This window comes from Diabrotica undecimpunctata, chromosome 8 (assembly GCF_040954645.1).
Source record: "Diabrotica undecimpunctata isolate CICGRU chromosome 8, icDiaUnde3, whole genome shotgun sequence".
In the NCBI taxonomy this organism is placed as follows: Eukaryota; Metazoa; Arthropoda; class Insecta; order Coleoptera; family Chrysomelidae; genus Diabrotica; species Diabrotica undecimpunctata.
In genome coordinates, this window is record NC_092810.1 from 106,981,802 (window position 1) to 107,006,572 (window position 24,771).

General features: G+C 31.5%; 1 protein-coding gene across 3 annotated transcripts in view; it reads left to right on the forward strand.

Moving 5' to 3' along the window:
• Positions 1–24,771, forward strand: part of LOC140447820 (trace amine-associated receptor 1) — an 832,360-nt gene that overhangs the window by 358,138 nt on the left and 449,451 nt on the right. For 2 of the 3 annotated variants that reach the window (XM_072540699.1, XM_072540701.1), the window contains one exon: positions 18,607–18,732. In XM_072540699.1, coding sequence (XP_072396800.1) covers positions 18,607–18,732 — 126 coding nt within the window. Of the gene's footprint in view, positions 1–7,099; positions 7,250–18,606; positions 18,733–24,771 lie in introns of those variants that run through there. The other variant, XM_072540700.1, reaches the window with a different exon arrangement.

The following is a 24,771-nucleotide window of genomic DNA, read 5'->3' on the forward strand; positions in this document are numbered from 1 at the left end:
GTAGATGTTGGCGCATAAATCTGAATTATTTTTAAAGCGACCTTTTCGCTGCTATTTATGATTAATAAAGCGATTCTTTCTTACGTATTCCTACGTATTCCTTAATTTTATGAGCGTATTTTTTCGAAATCGGAAAACTAACTCCCTCTAAACTTTCGTTTTCTCTACCTTTAAAATACAATATGTTTCCGGACTAGCGAGATGCAGTTTTCACCTTTTCTTTTTACCTCGGATAGTCCGATTATGTCCCATTGCAGGTGTTTAACTTCTTCCTCTAATTCATAGAGTTTCTCGTCTTTAGACAAAGATCTTACATTGAAAGTTGAGATATACATTTTTGTTGTCTGTATTGACGAACTATTGTCTCCCCCAGATCCGATGAGACTGATCTTATTAGATAAGGTGTAGCATTCGCCATTTGAGAAGGGAGGTGTTGACCATTAAACACCACGCTGGTCAGACGGGTTGGTGAGTGTATATTCAGCCGCCCACTCTAGGTCAGACGCTGTTTGTAGCCGTCCACTCTGGATCATACGCTACTGATTTTATATTAACCCTAAAATTAGGGGGTGCCACTTCCGCCATTCTCGCCGTACCGGAGGTATCCTTCTCCGCCTTGAATGCCGTTGTGGTCTTCATCCGTGACCTTGGACAAGGGACCCTAAGCAAGTACTAAATTCCCGGGTCAGGAAACACCTGGAATCTGTGGGGGGCAGGGAATGATTCATTTTTTCCTGATAGGACTATCCAAGGAATTCCAAGGAGTTCCTACCCACTATCCATAATGGAATTCATCATTCAATCTTCGCTTATCCACTGCTGGACATAGATCTCCCTCATAATTTTCCATCTATTTCGATCTTGTGCCTCTTGCATCCAATTCCTATGAAAACGTTTTAAATCGTCAGTCCAACGTGTTGGTGGACGACCTCTGCTTCGGTAGGCATCATCTCTTGGTCTCCATTCCAGTATCCGCTTTATCCATCTATTATCTGTCATTCGAGCCACGTGACCTGCCCAGTTTCATTTCAGTGTTGCTACTCTCTCTACTGCATCAGCCACTCCTGTTCTTTGTCGTAGCTGGCAATTTGAGATCTTGTCTCGTAGTGAAACGCCCAACATAGCACGCTCCATCGCGCTTTAACACACGGATCTTTTGAACTGTTCTCCTTGTCATGGTCAACGTTTCCGCACCGTAAGTTAACACTGGCAAAACACACTGATTAAACGTTTTTCTTTTAAGGCATATTGGTATATTAGACGATTTGAAAATATGGTTCAGCTTGCCGAATGCTGCCCAAGTCAGTCTTATACGACAGAGAAGCTCAACGGTTTGGTTATCTTTTCCTATGCGGATGTCATGGCCTAGGTATTTATAGGCCATTACCTGGTCTATGGATCTTGTTCCTACGCATATATCTTCGCTGACTACAAGATTTGTCATCATCTGGGTTTTAGATATATTTATTTTTTTAAATAAAAAAAATAAATAAAAATAAATAAAAACATAATGGATTTACATTTCCCTAATTCCGGGTGTTAAAGTTATACCGCTGATACTCGGTCGTCAGAGCCTCTTTTGTGAAAACAGGATTCACCAACGTGAAGGTGAGGTTGACATTTGAGTAGGAGAGGCTGTTTGAGACGCATCACTACCCCAATAAACCCCTTGTTTTGTCTTAGTTGTTTGTTTGTTATTCGAGATGGTGTCATTAAGAGATCCTGCCGCTTTACTTGCTTTTAACCTTTGTTGTCATACTTTTTCTTCAACATCTCCCTAACTAGTTATATCTATTCCCAGATATCTAAACCTTGCTTCTTGCTTTATTGTTTTTCCATAAATTTCGATTTTACATCGTAGTGGGTATTTAGATGTCAGACATTTGGTTTTTTCTGCTGATATTATCATATTGTATTTCTTGGCTGTTGTATTGAAGATATGTGTTAATATTTGGAGATGGTATTCTGAGTCAGCGATTAATGCGGCGTCGTCTGCATAACATAATATTTAGATTTCTTTGTTCCCCATTTTGTAACCATGACATTTACGTACTGCTTGTATTATTTCGTATAATAAAGAGAAGTGGGCTTAACGAGTCACCCTGTCTGACTCCGCTTTGTACTGGTATACACGTGTTAGTTTTCCATTTATCTTTGCCTGTATTTGATTATGTAAGTAGTAGATGTTTTCGATGGTTTGTATAATATTGATTGGTATGTTTCTTTTATACAGTGGGTGTAAGACGTCTTCGACTTGGATGCCATCGAAAGCCTTTGTCCGGTCTATAAAACATAGATATGCTGGTTTATTGTACTCGATGGCCTTTTCTGTGATTTGTCTTAGTACAAATACGGCGTCTACGCATGATTCTTCAGATCTGAATCCTTGTTGTTCATTTGATAAAGTTGTTAGTTTATTGATTTTGTTGGTTAGGACTTTTGTAGTAAGCTTAAGTGTGGTGTTCAGTAAATTTATACTTTTATAATTATTAGGGTCTTTTTTATCTCCTTTTTTAGGATCTTGTAGGTTATTCCGTCTGGTCCTGGTGACTTTCTTTTTTTGAGTGAATTTGTGGCTATCTCTACTTCCTAAAAACTGATTTCTATTTCGTAGTTTAATTCAGGTACGTTAGCACAGGTTGATGTCACAAAGCACAGTAAATTATTATTCCAAAAATTAGGACACTGTCTACTTTAAACTAAACTTATTGGAAACAACTTAGTATTTTAAACTAATCTAAATTAAATATAAAAAATATAAATTTTGTAATAAACGTAACCGAACAGTGTGTGTCCGTCGAACACAATTTGCTTTTCGATGCGGTTACGCCACTGCCCATCAATATTTATCGACTATCGGTCACGTGAATTACCAAACAAGCTGTGATTAGTCATTTAGGTGCATTTTTGCTTGCCTAGAGTGCTGTTTATTTTGTTTGTTATTTTTTATATTTTCGTAATCCTGTAGTTTCGGGTAAGTTTTTTAATTAACTTTGCTGGCATTTATTCCGTACTTAAAAATATCTTCACGTTTTAGTTTTGACACATTCAGTAAACTATAAAGTAGTAAATATGGCCAAAATAAAGTTAACTAAAATGAAGTTAGAAGATATAATTGAGAACTTGTCTGATTTCGATGATAAAGAATAGCTAGGTAGTGGATTTACACGACAAATCCGAATCAGATGACGATCACTTTTCGGAAGCTATTGAAGAGGAGGATGAACAGATCTCAGAGTAAAATCCATATTAGTATCAAATAAAACGTAGATTTAGACTAGTATACTTTTTAATAATAAAATTATGGTAAAGTATTGTGTAAAGATCACATCCGAAACAGTCAACCAGAAATGTATTTTGCTAAAGATAAAACATAGCATTACAACCATTTCCGACTGAACGAACACGAATTTAGAATATAGTACAAGGACCAATACACATTGGTCTCCTGTTTACCACCGGGTATCTAAAATCAAGATCCGGGAGACGTAAAAAGGATAAACTGACTGCTATACGAAATATATGGGATCAAATACTTTGGAATTTGAAAAAGCATTATTTACCAGGACCAAATATAATAATCGATGAGCAGTTGATCCATTATAGTGGACGAAGTCCGTTTAAATAATATATTCCCTCAAAACCCGACAAGTATGGAATGAAAATATGGTGGACATGTGACTTACAAACATTTGATCCTTGTAATGCGATTTCATATCTCGTCAAATAAGGTAAGCATGTAGCTAGTGATTTAAGACGTAATGTAGTAGATTCACTAAGTGAACCTTATTACCGAACCAACAGGAACATAACATTTGATAACTATTTTGCAGACTTATATATGGCTTATAATATGCTATCTAATGGTTTTACAATTTTTTATATAGTTAGAAAAAATAAAAAGGTTACTCCTCCTGCATTTCAATCATGTCAGGACAAGGAGCAATTGTCTTCTACATTTGGTTTCACAAAAAAGGTGACATTGGTATTGTACATGCCTAAGTCTACGAAAACTGTTATAGTGTTGTCAACAATGCATTACTCGAATCAGATTAGTGGGGAGGTGAACCATTCTCGACTTTTATAAAACTAAAAGTGAAATTCACTCACTTGACCAGATGGTGCATCAATATGTGTGCAAACGTTAAACAAACCATAGGACTTTCGCATATTTTATGAATATGTTAGATGTATGCTGTCTAGCCTATTATGTTATTTGGATCCACCTGCATGAAAATTAAAACATAAAAAACCACAAAAAAGCGGTATATTTATAAGTTAAACAGCAAAACAACTTATAGAACCCATATTATCCACAGATCAAACGTAGGACTGTCTAAGTCAACCAGATCCCTTATGGTAAACTTTGCAGCAGAAGCAACTGCTACAAATGCCACAATTCAGTCAACATCGAAAAGAATGTCCATAAAAAAATCGAGAACACAAAAACAAACTTGTAATAGTTGCAGCAAGAATGTTTGCAACGAGCACACCAGTGTAAAACGTGAGTGTAGTAGTTGCATAAGAAAGTAATAAAATGTCATATCTATTATAGAGTCTTTAGAATTATAGGTTAAGATTTGCACTGTTTTTTAATTTTTATACACCAAGCACTCAATAATTATTACTTTGTTAGCTAAAAATAAAAATTCAAAAGAATTGATACACATTTTAATAACTCTAACATGAAATTCAGGAATATTATTACGGTGTATCCGACGTAGACACTCTATCCTACTACAACTGACTTTCATTTATTATATTGAGGTGATTTGATGACTGGGTTAGCTGGCTGGACAATAAATTCGGAATTTTGAAAGTAGTGTTTTCTAAAATGTGTATGTTTATTGAATTTATATATTGTTAAGATGGTTGTTGTTAGTATTTTTTTTTTTTTTCGTTTTGTGTTTAGGTATCTTTTTTTTTAATTTCTTTCTGTTGGACCTATGTATATTTTAAGCATGTATATTAATCAACTACCAATAATAGTGTGATGTAAAAACAGGTCCAAGGAAATATATTACAAAAATTAAACTGATGCAATCTGAGCAAAAGAAGAAGTGGAACTGCCATTCCTCGGTAGAATGCAGAAAGATCTGGTTACCCATCTTTAAAGATAAAATCCATAGAAAGAATATACCACAAATAGCAAATCAATAACATATCAAGGATACATCATTTATGTTTTAAAATAACGTTGACATAAAGTGAGAGTTTGGTGTTAATATTGAGAGTAAATTGACTGTAGGACCAAATACTTTCCCTATCGCGATAGTATCATGAGGGTTTTCCTTATATTTTTCCTATTATTAACTATGCAATCATTAACAAGAGAATTTTACTATTATACTTGTTTGTAATTGTCTTTTGAAAGACATACATAGTTTTTTTGATGAGTGTTGTCAACTTAAAGATAATTTCAAGTAATTAAATGAACTTTATATTTAAAGATAGTTGATTGATATTGATATATTCCAAGATAATTGTATATTAATGACAATAAGCAATGAGATCTCAGATATCAATTTTTACTTTCTGTCAATTCATTAATATCAGTGTCTCGTTTTACGTTTGGTAAAATTTTATATATTTTCCAATTACTGTTTGTTCTTAATCTTCTATATTTTAGAATTTTGACAAACGCACGGATTATCTCCCGAAACGTTGATTTCTTAGATTCTTTAGATCTGATTTCTTTTACACTGGAACCAGAATCTGACAATAAGTTAACCTTCTTGGATATGACTATACCTTAAAAAGATTCTCTAGAGTATAATATTTACAGTAAACCTACCTAAACACATCATATTATACATTAAACATTTATTTATCCAACCCACCACAAAATGGCTTCTCAGTTACAACTTTCAAGAGTTACATTTATAGACTTCTCAAATTTCCACTTTATAATGATAACATTAATTAAGAACTCTTGGTAATCTTAAGCAAATTGCTTTTAATAATTGTTATGATTCTAAAATTATCAATAAGCTTATAAATAGAGCAAAACTTAAACTTGCAAAAAAGTTTGCTTATTCATTACAATGCTTGTTTTAATTTAATGCCACAAGTAATGTCAGGTTTTTCTCCTCGACTTATATCAGTAGCATTTCCAAAAATATATCACAACTTTTTAGTTCTACAATTGAGGACACCAGAATATCTTTCAAGTCACACAACACTTGAGGTTTCTTTTTAATTAACACCAAAGATAGAATGAAGACTCTGGATAAGGGTGGTATTTATAAATTAAGATGTGATAATTGCGATTCCTCTTATGTAGGTACAACCATTCGAAAGTTGTCTACTAGAATCACAGAACATTTGAACAGACCAAAATATTTAAGTTTTGGTCATCATTCACTGTCCAGTAAGCATAATTTATCTCGGTTCATCTATTTTACATGACATTAGTCATGACATTAACCAAGAAAATCTACTTAGAGTTGGACTTATTAGAAAATTTTGAAATTACAAAAGTAACAAATAAAAACTATTACTTTCTTAATACTTAAATTAGTTTAAATTGAACTAAATTTAACCGATTTTTAAAAATTTTATTGCAGCTTCACCTCGTAGATGACCCAGCTCGTCTGTTTAGATTTTCTACACTGAGTACATTCATTAAGAGTTTTATTAACTTCGTACAAAATAAACTTGTTTGTGATCAATTGATCTACAGTTGGCGTTAATTACACTCTCCATATATGTATTTTCGTAATTTAGATAATATACAATTTCCACAGTTGTATATATTTTAACTCCCCACTGTTGTTTAGTTGGTCTTGAGTTATGTTATGAGCTTTTCAATTTTATGGTTTTTCCATTGTCTATAAGTTTAAGAACCAGTGGTCTATTACTTAATTTTGCACAATTTGTTTTCAACTTTGATTTTTAATTGTAAGTATTTTAATTTCATATTTCAATTTCTTCTTTTCTATATTCTTGGTAGTGCTTGGTAGACCTTTTTAGGGTAGTTAACCAACCACTCTTTAGCATATTGTTTAGTCTTTTTTTTTAATTTATACCTACTCTATATCACAATCATTTATGTTGTCATATGTCAGATGTCACTTTAACATTTCCGTAAAGACTAGGAGCCATTCTGTCTCCTGCCGTTGTCCATAATGTTGCTTTCAAATTAGTTTAAACTGTTTTTCTTTTGTCTAGTGTTAGTTTTTGTATAAATGTATTTAATTTATGTATACAACATTCATTGGCGTGCTGGATAGTCGACAGTTTTAACGAAGTAAGTCTAAAACGTGATTTAAACATTTTTTATCAAAAATCAACTTTTTTCTATCGAGTTTTTTCGAAGTTTAATAATTTTCCCTTATTTGAAAAAATTTTTCTAGACTTATTTTAGATGCCCCTGAAGATGCCCTAAGAGCGAAAGTACTTGGGCGAGATTTATAAAAAACTGTGATCGATATCGGCCTTTTATTTAAGTAAAATTCATATACATAATGTTATATTATAAATCTTTGCTGTAATCAAAATAAATATTTTATGAATCATTTAGTGCCCACATTAAAATGTTAGAATAGTATCTTGTCCTATTGTATGAGATAATATATGTTTTCACTTGCTTTTTGTCTGATTTTCTCCGCTTTCGTATAGGATAGAAGGGATATAAAAAGGTCTTTATTGCTGTATTTTCACATTTTGGAATAATATAATACTTATGATTCATCACACATTAATTAGATAAAATTAAATCGATTATGTCAAAAAAAGGTGTATTTTGGGAAAATACTATATTTTATATAAGTACTATAAGTTACAAATGCATGTTACTGAAATACAAAAAAAGACGTTTTACGTAGTATTTTTGATATTACGTTTTTAATTTTGTGGACTTTTGTGTTATTTTCGAAATTAACCATAGTTTTTGTTATTTGTACTAAAAATTTCTTTATTTTAAACAGGAAATAGTCGAAATACATAGAAACTTAATATATTGTGTATATATTTTACATTGTCAAAAAACTATACAATATTTCATATGTTTTAAACTCATAAACCTACAGATATACTTACTTACTCATAGACATACGTATATGATACAGAAACAAACTAGTTATTATTAATTGTAAACTCAAAACGCATCTGCATCTGAATTAGTTGTAGGCCAGTTACATATTTCATTCCAAAATGTTTCAAATTTAACATCTCGCCTGTATATGTAATCAAGCAGATTTTTTTTTACTTAGATACACTTTTACACGTAGATAATTTGGGATTTAAGCTATTTTTAAAACCAGGCTTTCAAGAGTCTGGAAGGGTGTACAGCCTTAAAGGAGTTAGAAAACCCGACTGAATAGTAACTGTACTGGTGGATAATACTGGTGGTAATCAAGGATTCCGTCAGGGACCGGCCAGAGCTTGAATATGGCGCACACTACCAATCGGGTACACCCTGTACAATCAGCAATCACTATTGGCCAAATCAGAGTACACGCTATAAAAAGTGCTCGTAATTCTGATCCAACGAATATGGATTTCCAGTTCTACAGACGTGGAGGCTTGTACTAGGACGGTTTTTGTGGTAAAAGTAAAACACGACGTTCACTCAAACGCAAACTGAATATAACTGAAGGTAGCACACTAGAGGTTTAGACGACTCAAGCTCGCACACTCTTTAGCCAATTACGTCTGGCGAACGACGGACCAAGCAAAACCACAATTGCAGATCAAAGAGTTTTTTTCTGTTGGCGGAAAGACTAATTATAGGGCTTTATTGTGCAGTTTGTTTGTTTTGTAAAATTTTGTTTATTGTCGGTTCGTTATAGTCTCTGTTCACTGCTATTTGTCTAATGATATTTAATTCTACTTCAAAGTTGTTTTTTGACATAGAAATTTTTATTAATCCATATAACAAACTATGATAGTTGTATGCATACAGGCACAATATAAATTAAAATAGCCAAACACAACAATTTAAGCAAATATATTGATTATATTAATTTAAACTTACATCGGTCAAACGGGTAGAACCTTCAACAAACAAATATCAGAACACCAAAAGGGCTTTTAATAAATGAAAAATAGATTTAACGTACGCAATTAATTTTCTAGACCATCATTATTCTTTTAATGACCAATTTTAAGTTCTTTACATTCAAAATAAAGACTTTAAGCTTGTAGTAGTTACCACGCTGCTCCCTTAAAACTCTCCTTAGGTACGCCCATGGCCCAAATTAAAATGTAAGAATTCGCTGAGGTGTGAAGCTAAATCTTTAGCAATATACTGTGGTTTGGTTGCCAGTTAGGGTCAAGAATCGAAAGTGTGTAGCAACTTTCCATATCTCTGGTGGCGAATTTAAAACCAATTTAAGAAGTGAGCGTCTTTTACATATATCTAAATTTTAGTTAATACCATCAATAAATATTAAAGCCACTCAAATTAAGCAAGAAACTTAAATAATAATAAATTATGTATCAAACCACGCCATAATGACAATCGCATTAAAGTTCTAAGGGTACGCGCTCCACTCAGGTAAGAAATCTTAAATATTTATTTTATGAAATCGGTTCTTTTAATATCCATATATATCGTTATTCATTTTGTAAATAGACTCGACGTTTTTATGTCATAATTTCGTATAGCCTTTGTTTTATTGTAACATGTATCGTTCCTCATTAGTTTTTATTCATTTTTTCCAATACGGTAAAAAGTCATAGCTGCGTAGACCGTTTATCGAACGATTCTATGTGAAATATATACTATTATAGCCATTCTTGAAAACAATTAAAATTTTCTTGATGTTATTTTGTAGATTCGTTACCAGCCACCCATCCAGACTATATTTACATATACCCATCCACTCATTTGGATAAATCAGCTTGGCTTATTTCAATCAGCCTTTTACCATCGTTGGTTTTTGTAAAGCCTAGAGGGTCAAACTCTATGTGGACCTGTTTTCTGTAGAACCAGCTGTTGGAACAGATAAGCTTTTTTTAATTTTAAATTTATATAAATACCTGTAAATCGTTTTAGATCTCAAAATTGTTGAAGTTTGTTTTGAGTTACAACCAGTATAAACTGCTTATATGCGTATATCCAAGTAAATTTACTATTTTTTTTTTATAAATACCGAAGGAGTTATTAAAGTTTATATGTATTTTTTAATAAGGGAGGGAAAAATTTAATGGTTTTTTTAATAGGTTTTTATAAAGAGTCTCCGACGCGACTCATTCTATCATATTATATAAATATCTTGATTATCTTACATATTTGATATTTAGTTGCTATTCGGACACATATTAGTCCTATCGATGAGTACCTTACCCCTTTGCCTCTGCTAGGTAAGCTATTTATTTTTATTGCGACAATAGTTGTTCTTTGTTTACCTTTAATACCTAACCTAGTCTACATAGGTTTACTTTGTATTCTAATACTAACCTTAAGTGTTAAGTTTTTTCGCTTTTCTCCCGGACTTTAGATTATTATTTTTACTATAATTAGCACAGTTAGTAGTGGTGGTATTTTTATTTTTTCGTGGTTATTAGACCCTATCTTACTTTTATACACTCACTACTACTGTTATTTTAAGTATTCTTTTACATATAAATAAATTATTTAAACTGTTTAACAAAATTTATAAATATAGTTGTCATTAGTAGTTAGCCTTTTATTTAAGTTTCTTCTAATCAACAAGATAAATAGTGCTTTTCTTTTAAAGTATTTTCAGGATATTGTATTAGGTATACATGTTTCTTCTTTTTACCTCATTTCTAAATCCTCAAGCTAGTCTTGAGTGGCACCCACATTTAGTACCTCAGGCAACTTCGTATATTTACTTATAGTGCCTTCACTACAAGATTAAATTCCAAGTTGACCTATCTAAGTTTATTGTTTATGTTACAAGGTCTTATTTTTTCCCCTGTTTATATAATTTTATCATCCCATATATTGGTTTTTTTACCTCAAAGCAAATTCTAAGTGTATAAAAGCTAGCCCAAATTCTCCCTTGAGATTTGGTGTCTCTCTGGTCTTTTAAATTGGTTCCTCTGAGCAAGCTATTCTTTATTAATACATTAAATATCTTTAATCCAAATTCTCCTTGTAAATCTTGTAAATTCTTATTCTTAAATTATAATACCCCAGAGTATTGGGGTTTCAAGCTATCATTATTAGAATCAATGGAAATTAACAAACTAAAAAAAACAAATATTATTTTGGATGGTCAACTTGAGACAAACTGTTCTACCCCACTCAACTAATTTATTTACAAACTATAAAGTATTAAACACATAACATAAATAGCTTACTTGAGAAAGGTACCCTGCTGAAATAGCTGTAGCGATAATAATACAAAGTTAATTTTGTGGCAGTGTTAAAAACAAAAGTTTTCATTGTTCTATTGCTTAACAAAAAGAATTTTTATCAAGATCAAGTAAAAGTCGAATTTATGACTTATTTTCAATTTGCTTCAAAGAGTGTAATAAACGGATTTTTATTTACGTTCTCTGGTCCATAAAGTGTATTATATTTTTAGTCCATACTAGCGGACCAACTCGACATCGAGTTTTTTAAATGAAATTTTTATTTTGCGAGAAAAATATACAATATATACAATGACCGGAAGTAAAAATATTTTTTCAATAACTCAAAAACTATAAATGATAATTTCGTGAACTTACATTTTTGAACTCTACGTTGAATTCTCTATTGATTAGACTAATAAAAACGAAACCGGAAGTCGACCTCAAAACCGGAATGCAATTTTTAGTTCATCAAATGTCGACATGGATATCATTTAGCAGTTAATTTTGCATGCTGATCACGAATCCGGTGTCAGATTTGCTCTATCTTGACGTTTTATGCGCGTTTCGGGTCACTTCTAGTGTCGGATTGCAACCGAAAGTACATATTTAGATTCGTCTCGACGAGACCTTTCGATCCATATATACATTGTGGGGTCTAAAACTTAAAGTAAATTTTAACTTCCCGTCATCTCAAAACCGGAAGTGAATTTTTGTACCAAAAGTATATCTTGACAATCTCATACGTAATACTAATAACTTTCCGAAAAAATATTTTAATTATCTAATAAGGCTTTTGAGACAAGAAAAGGGCTTAGCGCTTTAGTATATAAGATTTGTTTGGCCGTCTATAAAATACACGTGCGCACTCTATTTTAAGTTAACTCGCTTATGCCGTAGATGGGACATCTATTGCCTTAAAAACTCTTTAGTTTAACGTTTAGTCTTATTGTTCTTTCTTTATCAGTTTACTATATCCAAACCTACGTTACTAGAAACTATTGAATCTAGATAATTAGTGGTAGGTTTCTACTTTCTCCAATTGTTTCCTTTGAATTTTTATTTTATTATGTACTTATTTGTATAGTTTTTAAATTTTAAGTTGTAATTGTTAATAGTTATTATTACAAGGTCTGTTTATTTCCTTTTCTCTTCCGTTTAAATCTCTTGTCATCCTCTGTCATTTTTTATTATTGTCTACTTAAATAGTATATTATAAATATTAGTAAATTTAAACTCTTTCCTTGTTTTTTACTTCGGAATACCTAAGGTCGGACTTACAACAACCAACCCTAAACAGAGCACGTCTATGGCTAAAAGTAAAAAATTTTAGCTTGGTAGTCTGGACGACTCAGCGGGCTAACACACACTCTCTGTAAGTGGTTTAATGGGTTAATGCTTAAAACGACGAGCTAACTAAAATATATTTGGTAAAAACACGTTGGTAAAATAAAAATTTTAAAAACAGTTAATAATTTAAAACTTGTATTTAGAATACGGCATGCTTGCCGATTTTGCAGAACATTTGCAATCCTATACAGATTTTAATGAAATATTCAAAACTCTAAAGGTGAAAATATTTTAAAAATTGCAATTATTTTTATCTATTTTTATTTTTTAATAGAACACAAAATTTTAAATCTATTTACAATGGCTTTAAACTTCTATAACCATTTTATTTTAAATAAAACTGCAATTTTGCAGTATCTAGATTTTTTATTTTAAATACTATGCCACTTAGCAGCAAATATCAAATACTGTGGGCTTTTGACAGTAAGTTCTACATTTGCCGCCAACATAACTTAAAATATTACACTTACTGCTAATATGCTTTTAAAAATACTGCGCATTGGTATAGAAACTGCCAATCGCCTTAGTCTCTTTTTAATCCTGATACCTCGTGAGGGACTCTAGTGGTCATCGTGATGTCGTGTATTGTCCGTCATGAATCTGTCTAGAGACAGATCTGTGTCTCTAGTCATTTCTTTTAACTCATGCATAGGTCTTTTCTCGTATTCCTGTAATTTGATCGATCCATCTTGTTGGGGATCTTCCTTGTGATGTTCGGCCTTCTACCTTTCCTTAAATAATAGTTTATAATTTATTGATAATAGTCTTTCCATGTTTTCTGTATCTGCTTTTATAAAATATCCAAAGTATTTTAATTGTTGGAAATGGACTTTGTTGAATAGCCGTTTGCTGACTTTTAGCTCATTTACAATTAAATTATTTGTCCTGTGAGAAATTGTTCTTGAGAAAGCTGTGAGAGAATAATAGAGATCAATAACAGTAATAATAACCATTACTAATAGGAGTGTACAAATACTAGTGTATGCGGATGACATCGATATCATAGCAAGAAGAGAGACGGGTCTGGTACAATCGCTTACGGCATTGGAGGTAGCAGCAAAAATAATGGGGCTATTAGCTAATACTAGTAAAACTTATAGTAAAACTTATAGTATATATGAGTAAAGGTAACAAATAACAAGCAAGTAGCAAAACCCGAAAATCTATTGGTTGGAACATATACTTTCAAATAAATAAGAGAGCTCATATATTTAAACTTACAATCAAAATAATACAGCAACTGCAAAAATTAACAGGCGTATCTATCTAGCAAATTGAGTATACTATCAATTAAAGAAACTTTTAATATCAAACAAAGTCACAAAAAAATATTGATATACAGAACTCTTATAATATACAGATCTACAGAAATAGATCACTTGAGTAAGGCACTCTGCCGAAACAGCTGTAGTGATAAGATATAATAAATTTTGTGGAAGTTAATAACAAAATTTTCAGTGTTTTTTTGTTATATTAAATTTTTAAATCTATCTTCCCAACATTTTTTCAAATGTTGGTTACCACCTATAGGCTTATCACGGCAGTATATTGGATAAATCAAAAACAGTTTATTATTATTATTAATAAAGGACACAGACAACATATACAACCAATAAGTAATACGTAACTTTCTGAGCAAGATCTAGAAACTTTTTCTCAAAATTCTAAAAAATGGATTAGCGAATTCGCCAAAATATGAACTGTCACAAACTCTCCCGCCAAAGTTGCAACTGACATTTGTGAAGTTACTATACTATCGTTTTGAAAAAAATTAATATTTACTTTTTCTACTGTTTTTTTTATATAATATCTGAAGTATTTATACACGTTACTTCATTGAACAGAATATGTGCAGCATGTATTGGTTGTATTTAACGTGATAGAATTTTATTCATAATTTTTTCACGCTGTTTAGCAGCACCGTGGGCAAGCTTTTTAATTTGCGACAAATTTAATTTTCCCTAAAATCCAAAAATTTTTGGAGATAAAGTAAAAAATAATAAATAATGCTCTAGTTTTCTTTAAAAAGAGTTACTAAAAGAAATAGTTGGTTCAAAAATTACCTCCTTGTTAGTGATCGAAAAATAAAAGATTAAAATGCGGTTTTGGTGTCAGGTCGGCTGACTGATCAGTATGTGGTATTGAAAATGATGTTGGTGAGGGTTGTTAATTATTTGTACTTATTACATTTTTACAACTGTATTTATTTTTGTATAGTATGCTAATATTTCGTTTACAATATCGTCCGGTAAGTATAAACACTAACCTGTCTGGTTATAACTAACGAATACATAGTTGTACTACAATTAAATATGTACCGTATGTACAAAAAGATATGTGAAATTATGACTATAAGTTTAGTGTATGAGGACTGTATTACATAGGGCTGGTTCAAATAAATTAGGATAAGTAGTAAGGGGTTATACAGATTATAGCAAATTAAGTTTATAAAAAGTCTTACCAATATTTCTGCTGCATACACACTCGCGGTATTGACAAGCTTTCACTTGCGCTTATTCTTCGTACGGGGAGACTATCTTAACCGGTTTCTGAACACGCATCTCGCGGTACTAATACTGAGATCACAAGATAGAGCATATTTGCGTCTATATACGATTTAAAACAGCATGTGCTGTATTTTTCGCGTAACTATAAGCGGGAGAGAGAGAATGTCTGTTGTTAACGATACTCAACAGGGAAGAGAAGAGTACGTCTGCTCCTAGTAAAAATCAGTAGGCGAGAGAGGGTACTTCTGTTCTTAACGATAGACAACAGGCAAGAGAGCGTCTTTTTCTTTTGGCTATTGCTATCTTACAACTGTCTGTATTTCTAAAATAGGGGGAGTTGAAATGGAATAGGAATGGTTGGAGTAGGGTAGTGATTTTAAAATTGTGGTAGAATGATAGTAATTAATACAGCGAAAAATTCACATTATTTTTCGTATGTGAAAAATTGAACACCGTATTTATACCTAAAAATATCCAAACACTTGTGTATTTTTAATATTAGTAGATGTTTATGTTTATATCCTGAAGCTACTGTCGATGGCCAATAATACATACTTTTAGCTTGGGTCAATGGCTACTTACCCAATAAATATATTTATCTTTATGTTAAGAATGAATTATTTTTATTATAATATTAAGAATATTTTGCGTTTTAATACTTTGGGGCTAGAAACTTAGCACACCTTCACCTTTTAAAAGAAAAAATTAAAATTAAAAGAAAGATCTCCTTTCCCCTTTACAAAAAAAATAATCTTATTTGTCTGTTCGTAGATCTATACAAACATTTTCATAAAACTAACTTAACAAAAACTAATAAAAACTAGTAACAATTTAAATCTATGCTCTGTGTTTTTTTCTTTGCGATCTGCCTTTAACTACACATAAGTTCACTTGTACCAGATCTCAATTGACGTTTACCATGTTCAGCTTTCTTTATTAGATGACATTCCAAATTTATAATTTACATTATTTCAAAAATTTTTATTGATTATTTTAATGATCACTTTGGTAATTATTTCATTTTTAACTCTTGCTTATGCTACTTATTTGTCATTTATAACAATTCCAAAGTATATTCTTACATTTTCCCATATCCTTTTACCTCAAATTTGGATCTAGCTTTTATTTCTCGTCTGTTATTATCTTAGGTTCTCCACAAATATATATTTGTTAATTTTCTTTTATACTTTAGTACTTTCTTCTATAGTATACTTGGAATCATAATTTATTATTATTTATCTTTAGCATCATTTAAAATATTTATTTTCATTCGTTTATAATATGTTTGTATAATACTATAATTGCCCATCACATGCAACGGGGGATCCAATCAATTGTCATCTACAGTCAGCCATTAAATTTTTAAAATAATAAACTTTTTTCATACAAACCAAGTAAACATAAAATATGATCTTTTGCACTTCTGACCTGATATCATATTTTTTTACTATACACTATACACACATTGTTTATTTTTTACTAACCTAACCGAATATATTCGTTATATCCTCCCCTTTCATTTGCTATATCGCATTTTAGGATTCGATCAGTTGTTTATTTTGTACTCCGCCTGAGGCCTTCTTTAAGTCAATAAATCAAAATTAGTCTTATAGTAAATCTATTTTTATCCGTAGTGCCCCATGATATTTCGTATATCGCTATTCGTTAATTAATAATAAAGATAAATACTGTGTAGTGCCTTTTAAGTGGTCGCCTTGTTTTTTCTATCTTAATATATTCTTTATATCCTATCCTGTCAGAGCCCTTCTTTGTTTAAGTCAATAAACCAAAATTTGTCCGATAGTAAATCTATTTTTATCCATACTGCCTTATGATATCTCGTATGTCGTCAGACGTTAAATAATAACGAGGATGCTGTGTAGTACCCTTTTGGTAGTCGCCTTGTTTGTTTTTTGGACCTTATTATATTCGATATTTCCTCCCCTTTCTTCTACTATGCTGCATATTAGAATGCATTCAGTTTTTTATTTTGTAGCTAGCCAGAGGCTTTCTTTAAGTCAATAAATCAAAATTTGTCTTAAAGTAATGTAAAGGTTTTTACCCATAGCACTATGACATCTCGTATGTAACTATACGTTTATTAATAATGAAGACACTGTGTAGTACCCTTTTGGTATTCGCCTTATTTGTTTTTATCATAATATACCTATTGGTTATATCCTTTTCTTGTATCGCATCAGATGCTCCAATCGGACTAATAGCAATGGAAACATGACGTAGTGCCCTTTTGGCAATACCGCAATTTTTCTATGTCAACATGTTCGCTACCCCCTTTTTCTTCCAATAATGTATCATACGTCACGATTCGACGAACTATTCTACTCCCACTACGCTCAAAAAATGAGCAGAATGAACCTTAGCAATTTCTTAGTATTTTACATGTAGAATACAAGAGTAGAGTACAATTGTGTTTAACTTGATTTAATTTTATTTAGTTCCAATAACCTTTATTTAATTATATTAAATATTATTTAATTTTATTTAATTTTGTTTAATTTTATTTATTTTTATTTAATTTTAATTATTTTTATTTTATTTTATTTTGGTAACACTTTGACGTTTGTTAACGTCATTTTATTTTTATAGTAAGTGTATATATGTGTATCTTACCAATTAAGTATAATAAATATATATATCGTACGTCATTGATCTTACCTTACAGTTACAGTAACCTATATTTTTAGCAATTTTGAGAAAGAATGAATTACTGGGAAGTAGTAAAATTTCCAGTTAAGAATATTTGAATCATCAATTTGTAGAATAAATTAGCAATAACTCAACCGTATCGTTTCAAGAACACAATTTAATTAAAATGTCAGATGTTGGTAGTTTAAGTTTCTTTCCTATGTGGTGGAATTACCTTACTCGACAAACAGTGTGTATATTCTTAATTATCTTCTTATTTCTCTATCAATGTTCGAAAATATAGATAAAAATAAGGATATTCAGTAAAAACAATGGAAAGGATATTTTCATAATAATCAATTAAACTCTTACTTACCTACTATAAAGCACTTTTCATCAGTATCTTCTTACAGTCTACTCGAGATTTTTGTCTGACGCGACATCCAGTGGCCCATGTCCATTTTTCAACTCGGTTTCCAATTTATTATAACCATTTTTATTTCTTCAAAAGAATGCCTTATGTTTTCGCAAAGATCGTCATGCGGTATATAAAAATTTGCTGGTGAGATTGTTACTTATTTGTACTTACTACGTATAACTCGGGTTAATGGATATTGAAAAGCGTCTACTAAATCTTGGTTGTATATTAGGTTTACGTTACACATCCGTTTAGTAGGTCTGGTTTCATGGCGTAACTTTCACAAATAATAATTATAATATAAATTTAAAAGCATACCTTCCCTATTTTATAGTTACTAACACAATTTAAATACTCAACAAGTTTTAAGTGTATTTTCCTGTACTATTATGTACTATTAATTCTATTTGATTTCAGCCACGTTACCTACTCACGTCTTTAGCAAGTAATGACTTCGCTATGGGATTATTTGTCACGCCGTTCGCTATTGTCCCATCCCTAAGACACTGCTGGCCCTACGGCGAGCTGGTCTGTCAAATCCAGGTGAGTAATGGTTTTTCTTTTATAATTCGGAACGCTGTATAAAAACAAGCTAATTGGGTCACAATAAAAAGTTAATTAGAATATAGTAGCTGGATGAGAATTTGTAATTATTTTGAGGTTATTTGAATAACAACCTGGGCACTATAGAGTGTATAATAATACTAGTAAGAAGAGTTAAAATTTTAAAAGAAGTTTTTATAAAATTTTCGTGAACAAAAACTTTTAATAGATGTTCTGAATACAATGCTCCATAAAATTAGAAAGTTTTTAAAAAGCTTCAATATTTTAAGAATGACGCTACGAAAATCAATTTAAACCCATTAAAACCCGTATCTCCATAGTAGGGGTAATAAAGTACAATTTTAATTTTAAGATACATTAAGGCATCAAAAATTATATGCATAATTTTCAGAATCAAATTCTTTCTTTCTTTCTTTCTCCCCTTCCTTTTACCCTAATAGGGTGTCGGATTTGGGCTAGCTATTTTAATTTCCATTTACCCACCTCTTCCATTCTTTTCTGTTTCCTGCCATTATTTTCAGTTCCTCGAGTGATTTTTGTTTAAGTTTTGCTGCCTCTACTACTTGCTGTATCCATTTTTTTCTTGGTCTGCCTCTTTTTCTTTTTTCGATGTTTTTTGCTTCATAAATTTTTCTTGTTATTCTATTGGATTGCATCCTCATTATATGCCCATACCAGTTCATTTGTCTCTTTGCTATTTTGTTCATTATCGGTTCCTGGTTTGCCATTCTCCTAATAGTCTCGTTGCTTAATCTATTCCATTTTGTCTTTCCAACTATCCTTCTTAGATGTCTAATCTCCATTGCGTTTATCCTGCTCTTATGTTTTTCCAGAATTGTCCAGTTTTCACTTGCATAGAGCACAGTCGGTATCACTATTGTGTTATATATTTTTATTCTTGTTTCTCGTGCAAGTTCTCTTTTTCCCATTATTGGGGCTAACGCATAATATAACTTGTTTGACTTCTTTGCTCTATTTGTTATTTCCCAGTCTATTTTTCCATCATTAGTTATTATACTTCCCAGGTATTCGTAAGTTGTTACTATTTCCAATTCTGAGTTTTTACATTTTATCTTTATTTGATTATCTTCCTTATCTCCTTTGTCGCTGATTATCATTATATTACTTTTTTCCTCGTTTATCTCCATTTTAAGTTCTTCTATTTGTTCTACTCATATATCCATTAGTTTCTGCATTTTATTCTCGGAATCTGCTATTAGTACTATGTCGTCTGCATACATTAAGGACTCTATTGTTACCGATTGTAATCTGCGGTAACCTATTATTGTCTATAGTTGATTAGTTCTGACTCTAGTGTTTCTTATCAATTCGTTCATTACTATTATGAATAGCAAAGGGCTGAGACTATCTCCTTGTTTAATACCTCTCTTCCAGTTAGATGCTTCCGATCTTTCCCCTGTTATTTGTACCCTTCCTTTTACCTCTTTGTAAGAACTTTCTATAATTTTTATCAATGCATTAGGTACGTTAATTTTCCTCAAGCATTTCCCTATAATATGTCTTTCTATCGTGTCAAATGCTACTCTTAGGTCTATGAATGCTAATACTAGTTTTTTCCCCGTATCTATGCTTCTTTCTATTAGGTTTCTAATGATATATATGTTGTCATTTGTCTGTCTTCCCGGTCTAAATGCCATTTGTTCGTCTCCCAATACCATTTCTACTTCTTGTCTTAGTCTCTTCTCTATTATTTTCGTATATATTTTAAAGCACACCGATGACAGGCATATTGCCCTATAGTTGTCGCAGTTTACATCTTCTCCTTTTTTGTATATTGGCACGATGACTTTGTTCTGCCAGTCTTTAGGGATTGTTTGTTTTTCCCACGCCTCTTTATATATTTTCCATAGCCAGTTTATTCCTTCTTCTCCCATGTATTTTACCATTTCCGGTTCAATTTCATCATCTCCACCTGCCTTGCCTATTTTTATATTTGATAATCCTTCTACTACTTCTTCTCTACTTATTTGCTCTGGCTCTGTGTTTTCTTCGCCTTCATTGATTATATTGTCTTCCTTTATCACTTCGGTATCAAATTTTTTCTCATAATATTCTTTCCATACCCTAGCTATTTGTTCTGGGCTTATTTGTATTTGGTTTGAAGTATCTCTTACTGCGTTTATTTCCTTTCGTTTTCCCTGCCTTATGTGTCGTATTGTCGTCCAAAAGTTTCTATTATTTGTTATATATTCTTCCTGAAGTTCTTCTCCAAATTCTTTCCATGTTTTTGTTTTTGCTTGTGTGACTGTCTTTTTTGCCAATCGTCTCTGCCTATAGTATTTTTCTTTATCTTGTTCTAATCCCGTTTCGAGGTATTTTTTCCATGCTATTTTCTTCTTTTTTATTTCTGTCTTCACTTCTTTATTCCACCACCTTGTCGTTTTTAACTGTTTATTATATTTTTTGATTTTACACACTTCAGTTGCTGTTGTCTTTAATACTTCACTGTATGTATTCCATCTTTCTTCCATTGTCCATGTTTCTTTTTGGTGCTCTATTTGTCTCAGTCTTTTGTTAGTTTCCTCCGTGTAAAATTCTCGCACACTTTTTATCTTTAGTTTGTTTACATTTACTTTCTTGTACTCTTTTCTTTCCACTTCCTCCATTTTTTCATCCTCCAGTTTTGCAGTGACCATCCTGTGTTGTGTAGACAGTTCGGGTTCCTTTTCCGTTAAGATGTTTTTTATATTTTGTTCTAGGTTTCTCGTATAGACTATATAGTCGATTAAGCTTTTCGCATTTCTCTCTTCAGCCACAAATGTATATTTGTCGTTAATGGTTTGTTCACTGAATGTGTTTCCTATTATCAGGTCATTGGTTTGGCAGAATTCCAGCATTTTAATTCCATTTCTATTTAATGTTTCTTCCCCATATTGTCCAATGCATCCTAATCCCCTGTTAATATCCTTACCTACTCTTGAATTCCAATCGCCTAAGATTACTATTTTTTCTCTTGTCTCTCTTTATTTGTCTAATGCGTTTTGGAGTTCGTTGTAGAATTCTATCATTATCTCTTCTTCATTACCTTCTGTTGGTCCGTATATTTGTATTATTCCTATCTTGTCTTTTAGTTCTATTTGGGCTGTGATTATTCTAGATGATACTGCTTCGTAGTTTGTTATTCTTGATTCTATTCTTTTATTAACTATTTTACCGACTTATTCTTTTGCTCTGTGACCCTGTGGTACTCCGGAATAATATAGACTATATTTCTCATTGATATTGATGTGTCCTTTCCCTATCTTTTTTGTCTCGCTTATTCCCATTATTTGTACGTTCATTTTTTCCATTTCTTCCGTAGCTTCTATTTCCTTGCCGGTCAGAGATGTCACATTGTCACAATGTCTATATGATTTGTCTTGTTAAGATGTATTTCCTTATTACTGTATTCTTCTTCTCCATTATTGGTGTTAACGTTGATTTCATGCTCCCTGGTTTTTGTATTACCATTATATCCGTTATTTATTTTATTATCGTTTTTATTTCTAATGCTAATATTTAATTTTTCCCTACCTTCATTACTAATGCTATGCCCATTTTTGATATTCCCCCTAACTATAATATTATCACTACTGTTAGTAAGCCTAATACCCATATTCCTATCACAAGTCATATTTCTAATGGCATACTTATCATTTACATTTCTAATCCTATTCCTATTACTACTTAAAACTAAACATTTATCATTGTCCGGTTTATTTTGTAATTCTTCTTTCTCTATTCGTTGCTTGACCTCTCCTTGGTTCTTTTTATGTTGCTCTGGTAGTTTTTTGAACTCTCTATTTCCACTACTTTTTCTTCTTTATAGAACCATCTCCATTCCTTGCCATCTACTGTGATTTTATTGTATCCTATTTTGACCATTTTTCCATTTTCCCTCATTTCTCTTGCTTCATCTCTTAAAGCTTTCATTTTCTCTCTCTCTCCTTTTGTGAGATCCTCTGTAATCCATATTTTTTTGGTGTTCACATTCTTAATTTTGTATTTGTTTCTTAAGATTGTTGTTTTTTCTTTTTCGCTTTCTAGTTCAATTAATCATGGTTTTGTGCCTATTTTTTGTGCTCTTTTAATATTAGTTTTGACTTCAAGATGATTTTCTAACATAGTAGTCATTCCTTCTTTTAATGTTTTTGGGTCTTCAGAGTCTATTATTGCTCCACTAATGATAATATTCTTCTTTCTTTTTTCTTTGTCTAATCTTTCCAATGAGTGTTTTAGATCATTTAATTCTTCTGTTATCTTTTTGTTATCGGTGTTGGTTAGTTCGTTTTCTCTTTTCAGTTCTTCTTTCTCTTTTGTCCATTCTTCCTTCATTCTTGCTATTTCCAGCTTTATGATTTTTATTTCTTCATTATTTAGTTTTATCTCTTCTTTAACTTCATTTATATATCTTCTGATCTCCTTATTTTCTTCCTTCATTTCTGTTTTCAGCTCTTTTATCTCCGTTTTAATCTCCTTATTTATTTCTTCTAGTAGTTTCTTTAGTTCTTTCATTTCGCGATTTTTTATGTTATCCTTTGGAGGTGTTCGTAACGTAGCTTTGCTTCTTTTGAAGGCTTCCTTCTCGTCGGATGAGTTATCGTGTTCTGGTTTATTTCTTTTGCTGTTCATTCGATTTTGTTACCTTCTATATTAATATATATTTTCTATATTAATATACACCAATATAGTATTTTCCTATATTAATTAAACTTTTTTATTACAATAACAATTAATATTTATTATTTTAATTTAATTTAATTCTAATCTTAACTTTAAACTAATTTGTTCTAAGGCCGGATCTGGATTTTTATAATAAACTTATGAGGCTTTTATTTTAATATTTAATTTTTGTCGGCACTAATTACTTTCTTATCTGCCAAGAAACCAAAAAACGCGTAGTAATGCCTAAGCGGGTCGACCCCTCGGACTTAAAACATTCGCCAAAACCAGTTTTTTTATATTTCTCACAATTATTTATTTACTTAAAACTTGTTAAAATTATTTAAAATGATTATATCTTACTTGTCTGATGGTATTTCTTTTATTCACTACTATCACCTGTATGCACTTAACTTTTAAGTCTTATTTTTGAACTTTGTTGAATTTTTTAACTTGTAATTCCCCAATTATTTGAAGTTTATTACGGAGCGAAAATCAACGAAACTACTCTGTCACTTGCAGAACCGTCTCCTCCCAGAATCAAATTATTTGTTTAAATATCATTTTTTGACTGGCAACTTTAGTTTCCACTAGAATAATATGACATAAAATGAATTGGAATACATTAATATTTATTGTAGGTTAATTTTATACAAAATACTTGGAAACCCTTATCAGGATGGACAGTTTTGTCACACTTCTTACGAAAGTAAAGTGCGATTTCCACGGACCTCGCAACGTCGATATTTAGAACTACCACTTTCTATTCTCTAATCTTTAAGAACAGGGGAAAATTATCACGAGGATCGCACTCCACTTATTATTGTCCTACTTTCAAACGATTTTAAGATATAAGTTGCACACTTTTCTCGAAATTGTAACAGTGGCATAGAGTGACCAATTTGTCGATATAATGACCAAGCCTAAGAACAGAAAGTATCTATTGCGCATAAAAAATAAGGCCACACCACGATTTTTACCTTATTCGACTACCATAAGTTGAGACGAATTGGTCTAAACGGTCTACTCCTCCCATATTACTTTTCTAACTGGCAATTGTTCTAGGAACATTCGGAGTAATTATCTTTTTCTCTGCTCTGCTGATTTCATGAACTGAAACTCATCACAATTGGTTAGCATAATTACCACTTTATTGTCGTTTTAACGAACCAATAAGATTTCTTCTGTAGATGAAATTGAAGTGCTTTCTCCAAGAGTTTTTTTTAAATCTTTTTATTTTGTACATCCACTGCATAATTAAATATGTTTTCTCGAAGAATTCCAGTAATACCTAGGCCTATTCCTGTTAGTTTAAACCGATTACAACATTTTTTTTGTCCTAGACTGCAACAATTA